General features: G+C 35.1%; 1 protein-coding gene across 2 annotated transcripts; it reads right to left on the bottom strand.

Annotated features, from left to right (window-relative positions):
- Window positions 1-611: 611 nt before the first annotated feature.
- LOC105117933 (uncharacterized) lies at window positions 612-6,882 on the bottom strand. 2 transcript variants are annotated; one of them, XM_011015756.1, is made up of 8 exons: window positions 6,680-6,882; window positions 6,540-6,601; window positions 6,369-6,452; window positions 6,015-6,069; window positions 5,142-5,277; window positions 1,037-1,087; window positions 874-951; window positions 612-782 (listed from the first exon to the last, which is right to left on the bottom strand). In XM_011015756.1, the coding sequence occupies exons 1-8, from the start codon at window positions 6,783-6,785 to the stop codon at window positions 764-766; spliced, it is 591 nt and encodes a 196-aa protein (XP_011014058.1). In that variant the 5' UTR covers window positions 6,786-6,882; the 3' UTR covers window positions 612-763. The 2 variants fall into 2 exon arrangements, with proteins under 2 accessions (XP_011014058.1, XP_011014056.1); XM_011015754.1 differs by having other exon boundaries at window positions 612-951; window positions 6,680-6,880.
- Window positions 6,883-9,097: the final 2,215 nt, after the last annotated feature.

Below are 9,097 nucleotides of genomic sequence, written 5' to 3'. Positions count from 1 at the left end.
ATGTATTGTAGAATTTGCCCCGATAATCCTAGCACCATCTACTACCAATACTCTTAGCATGGAATCCATTGCTACCATACGTATTTCAAGTCTTGGAATTATTTTTATCCTTATGGATGTGCACCGTCACTGCTCCCGTGTGGCTGCAAGGCATATGGCAAGTCATCAGAGCACCACTACTTCAACAACGCATCAGATGTTCCGTTCTTAAGCAGTGGGAGATTCATCAGCTATGAATTACACGATAAAGGGTAGACTTCTCTTATCCCGCCTCATCTCCGTGTCTCCATATATCCTGAGGGATTAGAGTCTTAGCAAGTTTTATCGCAGTGGATTGCACCTAGGTGATCTTATATCCCACAGCTACTACATGAAAATATCATCATGAATCCTGATCCACTGTTGGATGTTACAGTGGACTGCTACACTTGGACAATCCGTTCATGATAAAATGCAGAGAATCCAAGCACAAATAGTTATTGAGATTATTAACCACTCACTCACATGAGGTTATTGAGATTATTAACCACTCACTCACATGAGGTCAAGAGTTGCTCGATCATTTGCTAAATGGTATAAAAATGTCAGCATTGGTATTTGGTCAGATTATATATGCCAACTTTGTACTTCACTTGAAAAATCTTGCAGGGATTCACTTGTACTAGAAAACAAAAGGCATAGATTTACCGGAAATTTTTTACCGAGGTACAAGAATAGATAGAATGACATTGCTTCTGTTCCAAATTAACAATCCTAGTTTCCATTAATCAACCTGCTTATGCCTGAAAGCCACACTATTAGTTCATTCCTGTAACGCAGAGAACATGAAAAGGTAGGTTTACAGACAAAGTTTAGTTGGCTTTGTAAGCGTACATGTAGCTTCTCAGTTTTCTCACTTCTTCAGATGACTCGGTCAGTAGATGGTCAACATACAGACATATGCCAGCTCCACTGCAATTTCAAAATGAGTGGATTTCTAAGTGAACTACTAATGACATGTTACAGATAAAATAAGCAAAGAACAGTTACTACACACCTGAGAGGCCCAAAGGGCAGCCAGATGACATCCCACCGGAATCTTGGCATTCTATCGCACAAATAAGTATCATCATCATCATCATCATCAATAAAAAACAAATTCTAGACATATAGCACATAAGAACATATTACTAGGAATACATATTTCACCCTCAAAAAAGAACTAGTGCAATCTATAAGCAAACCTAATAGTTGGCGTTGACATCCATTTCAGTTTTTATTATTGTCCAGTTTCTGATAAATAAAGAAATTCCAAACAAACCAAATAAAAGGCCAGAGATGGAAACAATAGAAAAGAAGGCATTTCATCAGCAAAAAGATAGTTCTCTTCATTTCCCCGCCACCAAGTCACAAAAAAGCTAGTATCTCAAACATGCTGTTAGCAACTCCTAAAGTCTGGAAGGGCTTGGCACCCTCAAAGACTGGAGTATTCCTTTTGTTAGTCTTGCAAAAGATTTTCTAAGTCAATGTGGATGAGTCTCAAAACACATCCTTTTCATCAGCTGGCCTTGGAAACTATCATTCATCTACTCTTGACCTGCTAGCAAGTTCGGCACTTTTGGATGAGACTAGTCCAATGATGGTGAATAAAATGGGTATGTCACTCTTCCATATCATGCCTCTTTGAAGAATGGGAATACTTGGCTTGTGGGAATATGCAAAAGAGATTTTGGTGTATGGTGACATATGCTGTACTATGGTGTGTGTGTGGCTCAAACAAAATATAGTTTTTAATAATTGTGACAATGCCAACGATCTACTCAGAAGCTCTGATGGGATTAAAAAAAGTGGTCCTTGCCTAGACCAGTTGTTGCTGCCATACAGTGGGTACCTCCCTCAGATCTGAGGATCAAATGGAATGTTGATGGTTCCTCTCTATGAAAGCCAGGGGAGGCAAGTATTGTTGGAGTTTCGAGAAACTCAAATAGAGACTTTCTATGTATTTTCTCATATCATATTTGGTCTCGAGGTGTCAAATATGGTCAAGATTAATGCCATTGCTAAGGCTTTGGAGATCCTAGTCTCCAAAGGGGTGTTAATGATTCAGCCATGTGTTGAATCAGGCTCCAATAAGAGCTTGGGTTGCGGCAACAGCAGAAGTTCCTTGGAGGATGAGAATGGTTGCTAATAAGACACGTGCTTTCTAAGTTCTTTAGTTGGGTGGCCTTTAGACATACTCCTTGAGCTGCATATTCTATTGCAGATGGTTAGGCAAAACAGGGCATTAGGAAAGCATTTGACTTCGTTGCATGGTTGTTGACACAATGTATAGTGTGGATAGGTTTCTCAATCCCTCAAGTTTTACAACCCTAAACTGTAAAGAAAAAAACTAGGGTTCTCAAGTCATAAGTTTATAACCTTAACTATAGACTTAACTATAGAAAAAAACTTAGAAAACTTTGATAGTTTCTAAAATGTCTTTATTCCATTAATTCTCTTCTTCTGAATAAATAGCTTATAAGGCTTACAAATAATTGGAATTTTGGAACAATCTAGCAAAAGTTTAGCTCGACCCAACAATCAAATTAAAGGTTATGCTCGTTTTCATTAGACTACGCATTAGACTCATTCAAAAATGCTCAAAACCAAGAAAATCTTCTCAATTAAGGAAGTAATATAATAAAAATAATTGTGCTAAGAATAATGAAGGCAATATTCCTTTGTCAATCCGCTCCACTTGAAAAAAATTAACTCTTGAGTTAATTGTTAGAAATTGAACTCTTCCATCTCAAATGAATAGATACTTCGAATATAGTATTATTACCGATTTATGCATGAGATAGCTTGCTCAATCATATTTCAGCAAAGATCTTTTAATGCAGAATTTTAGAATCTAGACCAAACTTCTTAAAAAAACAAAAAGTCAAGGTCATATGAAATCATCTTTTGAGATGAAGGCAACTTCAATTTACATGTCTAGTCATCCCTAACAGGAAAGTCTTCATCACCAGCTAAATTGGTAAATTTAGAAGATTGATCCAACATGGACATGTTTGGCTTGAACGACGCATACACTTTTAAGTCCTCTTTGATATCTCTTAGAGCCTCTTAGGCAATTCAAATAACTTGTTCGAGCTTTTCATGGGTTGATTTAATCTCAACACGTTCACTAACTTTAGATCTCAACTCTACTTCATGTTTTGGTATTTTAGCATGTTTAAAGACTTCATGTTATTCCTCTGAGTACACCTCAACCTTTGGAATTGTTGATTCTAGTTTGTTAACTCCTTTTAAAATTGTTGAAGGCTTCTACATAACTCGCCTTTTCAATTCAATGCTATATTCCTTGTCTCTATAGTGTAAACAACATTTGTGCTCTAGTCTTGTCTCGGATTGCTAGTCTCAACCCCTCAGGAATCTTGCAACCTACCGATTCCTATCTTTTGAAGGTCGTTATGTTCTGCCAACTTTTAAAACTTAGCATTATTATGTAAAAATCTTTTTTTCTTGAAAACAATCTTGATATCGCTGAAATAAATATTGTTCATAACTAGGACAAAGGAATCTATCATATAGCATATGCCTTGTATATATATAAAATGTAATAGGCTGTCTCTCCCCTCTTAATTGTTGTATATTTGTCTGACACTTCCACAAGGAAAAAGCTCTGCCTTTTAGATTATATGCAAATAGTTTCACCATCTTCTCTTCTATGATACTCATGTATTCCCTAACCCTATCACATTCAATGATGTAATCAAAGAATTCTTCTCTATCCAGATCTCCATTGAATGTATGGATTTACACTCTTATCTGAAACAAGTTAGCTTGTTGTCTCTAGAATTATTGAGGCCTGTCATAATCTGCCAAGTCTTATGAACCCTATTATGTTGTCTTCACCAACACTCTTTACATAGATAAGTGGTTGTCTAGGTTGATCTTCAAGAATAGGTCTGGGGTTATGCCCATCTCAAGTTAAGTCTCCAAGCATGTTCATCTCCTCTTCACAATCATTATTTTCGCCTCCCATTAAGTAGTATATAATTAGGCCTTCAGAATTATCAGGTAAAATTTCAGCTTGATCTAATGGTCAAATCAAAAGTAATGTATGTTTTTATTAGATTGCGAGTTAGACTTATTTGGAACTCATCAAAACTTAGAAAGTCATAACAATTAAAGAATTAACATAGTAAAAATAATTGTGCTAAGAATATTCCCTTAGTAAAAATTATTGTGCTAAAATTATTATGGCCTGTCATAATCTGCCAAGCCTTATGAACCCTATCAAGTTGTCTTCACCAATACTCTTTACATAGATAAGTGGTTGTCTAGGTTGATCTTCAAGAATAGGTCTGGGGTTATGCGTATCTCATGTTAAGTCTCCAAGCATGTTCATCTCCTCTTCACAATCATTATTTTCGCCTCCCATTAAGTAGTATATAATTAGGCCTCTAGAATTATCAAGTAAAATTTCAGCTTGATCTAATAATTAAATCAAAAGTAATGTATGTTTTTATTAGATTGTGAGTTAGACTTATTCGGAATTCATCAAAACTTAGAAAGTCTTAACAATTAAAGAAGTAACATAGTAAAAATAACTGCTAAGAATATCTCAAGTTAAGTCTCCTAGCATGTTCATCTCCCCTTCACGATCATTAGCAATCCCTTATTTTGGTAGATGTACAGGTGTTTTATGCAGTTGATTGTTCTTACTATCCTGTCGTGTGTTCTAAAGTGATGGGAGATTAGCATGTTACCATTTTCTTGAGTTTATCGAAACTATTAGTCGAATTCGAGGATAGAGACTTGGGGTAAGCATGACTTAGACAACTGGCACAGCCCTCACAGATGCTGCTATAATGAAGTGGACTCATGTAGAAGATATACATGTGGTAGTGCCACGCGTGAGTTGATAGGTTTTTCTTAGTGTAATCCCATTCTGTTTCTTTCCACTACTAGTCATTTTCCTCTGGCTTCAGCTTGTAATCAATACTACTGTCTATGTAGCTGAATGGGTGTAATTCTTTTCCTTATAATAAAATGTTATACCAAAAAGAATTGAAAAAAAGTCACAGAAAAGTTGCTTCACAATATTGTTAATCCTCGACATAAAATGTGGAGACAGTAACACACCAAATACATATTTGTAGAGCCCCACATACCTTAGCATGAAATATAGCCAGAAAACTGCCAGTAGAAGCCCAACAGAGCATGAATACCAAATCCATTGCCTATGATACTTGGAATTATGAAGAAGCCCTATGATGGCCAATGCACATGCTGAAATAGCTATCCAATCTGTTTAAGGGTTAAAATTAGCAAAATGATACATCTCAGGTAGCAGATTTTGGCACTTTAAATGGCAGATTATATAATTTTTTAATAATTCACGCCAGGTATCAGATATGTTGCTCATATTATGGAAAAGTACAAAAGAGCATAAATACGTTGGAAACACGTGGAGGGAAATTAGCCATCAATTTTAAAAATAATTAGGCTTTTTAAGACAGCATAATCAATGATGACTTATTCAACTTCTTATGCTGTAACACTGATCAAGCTTCTCCAACAACCAATCATAAGAAGTTTGATTAATTCTTGTCATAATTTCTGTTGGTTTGCCAAAGGAAACACATCCAAGTGCACAGAAACTACATGTTTGACCAAACAACTACTGGAACAACACAAGGACATGGTTTTCTAACTACATATCTGAAATACGATGTGTGAATTAAGAAGTGACTGTCATCATGTAGGTTTTAGCTCACAGGATGTTTTCACGAGCTAGAAAGGGATTCAGAATACCAATTACCAAAAGAGAAACCTTCTTGGAAAAAGAAGAAGAACAAGAGGTTAATCTGAATAAAAAAGCTAGAGCATCATGCTCATCAAATTCCCTTCCAAGAGAGTACATTATATGTGCAAGGAAAGAGATCAGCAATAGGAATCATAGTTGAATAAACATAGACAAGAATCAATTAGACTATTTTATCAGCCGTTGAGCAGAAAAAATAAGTTAAAATGAAAAAATGAACCTGCAAATATCACCACTGACGAATCCATATCTTCCATGAAGTAAGCATGATATCTCTATTTATTGATCAAAAGACCACCATCAGAAAGTTAAGATTTACTCAAAATTGTTACAAAAACAAAATAACAACAGCAACAACAACACTCAATAGGATTTGATAATCGAGGGTTCTTTACTGCTCATGTAGACTACATACGAGAAGTTATTAGGCACGTCAGGAGTTGCACTCCGCCCTCTCTCACATAAAAATGAGTCCCACCATGAAAATTATTCACCTTTAAGTGAGAGAGAGCAATTCCGGTACACTGAATCATTCCTCAGATGCATACATACATAGATACATACATACACGTACCAGTTCCCATGGGAATAGTGCCTGCTGGTATATGGAGTATAAGAGAAACGCAGCGTGGCAGAACACAATTCCACCAACTACTCTCTACAAGAAAATACCAATTTAATTAATGTATTCATCAGTAAAGAAAAAGGAAGGTAATTTCTATGCAAAATTAAAGGAATAACCAACCCTCCACAAAACAGACTGCTCTGCTTCTTCTCTTTCCAGTGATAGAATCAACTCCTCTTGCTCTGTTTTTTTTTAACAAAAAAAAGGTAATTAATCAGTAATCCCCGTTTTGTTGCAAAATTTAAAACAAACAGACAGACCTCGGGTGTCCATGGGACGAGAATCGTCCTCATCTCGAATTGGAAGAGTAAATTTATCAACCTCACAAGATTTTCTCCAATTTCTCGCCAGCTTCTTCATCATCATCGTCTTCTCCTTCACATCATTCTACTTTCCTTACTCATTTGCATTTCTTATTCATTCATTCGAGCCTGCCTTCCATTTTAACATCCTCATGCTCTACGCTGTCGTTTTGTCTTCAAACCATCGTATGCTATTTCGTGCTACTCACGTGGCGTTTCACCCTTAACTAGCAATTAAAATTAAAATTAATTGGAACAGTCAAATTATTATTTTTCCCTTCTCACAATGGCAACCAATGAGATTAATAATGGTGTGATGATCTTTTTCCATGTGATTCTTTAGTCATTACTATTGAGATAAATAGGTTTTTTTTATATACAATAACATAATTAATAACATAATTGAATCCTAAAAAAAAAAAATGGTTTTTTATCTTTTTATTTTTTAAAACATAGTAAATTTCCCTGAAAAAAAACCTAACATCTAGGGGTATTTGGATTTTTGAACCTGGTTTTACGGTTATAATCAAGTTGATTAAGAATTGACAATTCAATATTTTAACAAGTATAAAATATTATTTAAAAAAAATAGTTAATGCTTGCATACTAATGGTTAGGAGACGCTCACGTCATTCTGGCAACTCACGAAGATTTTAGTGGCGGTTAAACGATGGCTTATGAATTGTCTTTGTTTTTCATTTCATAAAGCATGTGCATAATTGTTGTTACTAGGATGGCAGAGTAAAGGAGTTCTTTTGTTAAAGTGACTCTTGAGACGCATCTTAGTAACCATTCTTAACAAGGTCTATTATAATACTTCCTGAAATATTCAGGTTTACAAACTCTCGTATTGTTACCACTTAATTCTGCTCATATACTTATTTAACATGTATTTTTTAAACCTTAATTTACACACACACACTTTAACATATGATTGTGGGTTGCATATTGGATTATTACATTATTTATGTTCTTTTGTTAAAGGTAACAACTAAGGGAAAGGGATTGTATATAATTAAAAAACAAAAAGAAAAAAAAAAGAAAAAAAGAAAAAAAAATGATGATAATAAAAATGTAGATAAGTTTGGTTTCGTAGCCTCCCTAACCTAAGCAATTAAGTCCGAAGGGGTGTTTTAACACCTAATACCCTAAAGTCAACTGACTTGGGAGCTATTGGCCCAACGCTTGTTACATGGGTTGAGGAGAAAAGCTTAAGGGAATCAAACATTGCACTATCTACATATCAGTATCTGCGACCCGAGTTACTAAGCTCGTAGGGGTGTCTTAACACCTAATGCCCTAAGACCAACTGGTCTGGGAGTCATTAGCTGAAAGCTCGTTACATGGGTTAAAGATGCATGATGTTTTTAAAGTATATGTATATAGAGTTAAAAAAAAAAAAGACAAAAATAGTAATCCCAACCCAAGGAAGTTAACCTTAAACATTAGAACAAAAATTTTGTTTTCTTCCAAGAAAAGCCCCATAATTATGTGTTGATACATTGAGCACAAAAGAAAGGTTTATTAATATCTTGTTAAGAGGTATTGAGCAGATATATAAATTTAATGAGAGTTTGTTTATCTGGATAGATTAATGGAAGTTAAATGATGAATACCTTGCTTTGTGAAATTTGCAAATTGTTTTAACGCTTTAATTACTAGGGACTAGTAATAAGCTGGTTGGGGGGTGTGATTAGTACTTAAAAGTGCATTTTTATCATGGTTTTATATCATCATTTTGCACTTGAAGTATCAATAACTCCTTAACTAAAATATGTTTTATAATAATGTATCTAATAATATAAGATACCTATAATTTGTGGTAAATGTCTATTTTTAATGCAGGCCTATCACATAAATGAAAGGATTGATTGATGACTTGAAGAACTTAAATTGCATGGATAAAGAGATGGTCAAACTTAGAGAAGAGATGTCGGTGCAATCCAAACCGGAACACTGTTCGGTAATTGGGTTATATGTGGAGCTATAGATCTCAGATTTAGGTCTACTTTATATGGATGGAAAGGTAAGACATAGGCCTACAACTTTTATATGGAGCCCAAGATCTGAAAAGGCTATTTTCAAGTCCAAATTGTAGCAACAACAAAGAAGCCCGAATCTATCCTCCAGCCCGAGCATTGTTCAGTATTTTGGCCATATCTGGAGTTCTAGGAGTCCAAATGAGCTGAATGTTTTACACAAGAAAGCTGAGACAATTGCCTATAACTTTCATGTTTTCAAGTGACTCAAATTTTGACGTTATCAATGACTTTTTGGGCAGACAAGAGAAGATAATAATTGTCACCAAGTCAAGAGTTGGCCACCCACTCATCAATTAGCCATCAAATCAATAGTTCCCAATTTTGGCCTATAAAA

The sequence above is a fragment of the Populus euphratica genome, unplaced genomic scaffold (assembly GCF_000495115.2).
Source record: "Populus euphratica unplaced genomic scaffold, PopEup_1.0 scaffold1616.1, whole genome shotgun sequence".
NCBI classification, from domain to species: Eukaryota; Viridiplantae; Streptophyta; class Magnoliopsida; order Malpighiales; family Salicaceae; genus Populus; species Populus euphratica.
This window is presented reverse-complemented; position numbering and strand designations above follow the sequence as displayed.

What these genes read in the sequence shown, in the direction of transcription:
- LOC105117933 (XM_011015754.1), bottom strand. Translation starts at nt 6,785, where the DNA reads ATGATGATGAAGAAGCTGGCGAGAAATTGGAGAAAATCTTGTGAGGTT. An exon ending in TCGTCCCATGGACACCCGAG is followed by an intron (nt 6,602 to 6,679) that starts GTCTGTCTGTTT and finishes AAAAAAAAACAG; the next exon opens with AGCAAGAGGAGTTGATTCTA. An exon ending in CTGCCCTTTGGGCCTCTCAG is followed by an intron (nt 952 to 1,036) that starts GTGTGTAGTAAC and finishes TTGAAATTGCAG; the next exon opens with TGGAGCTGGCATATGTCTGT.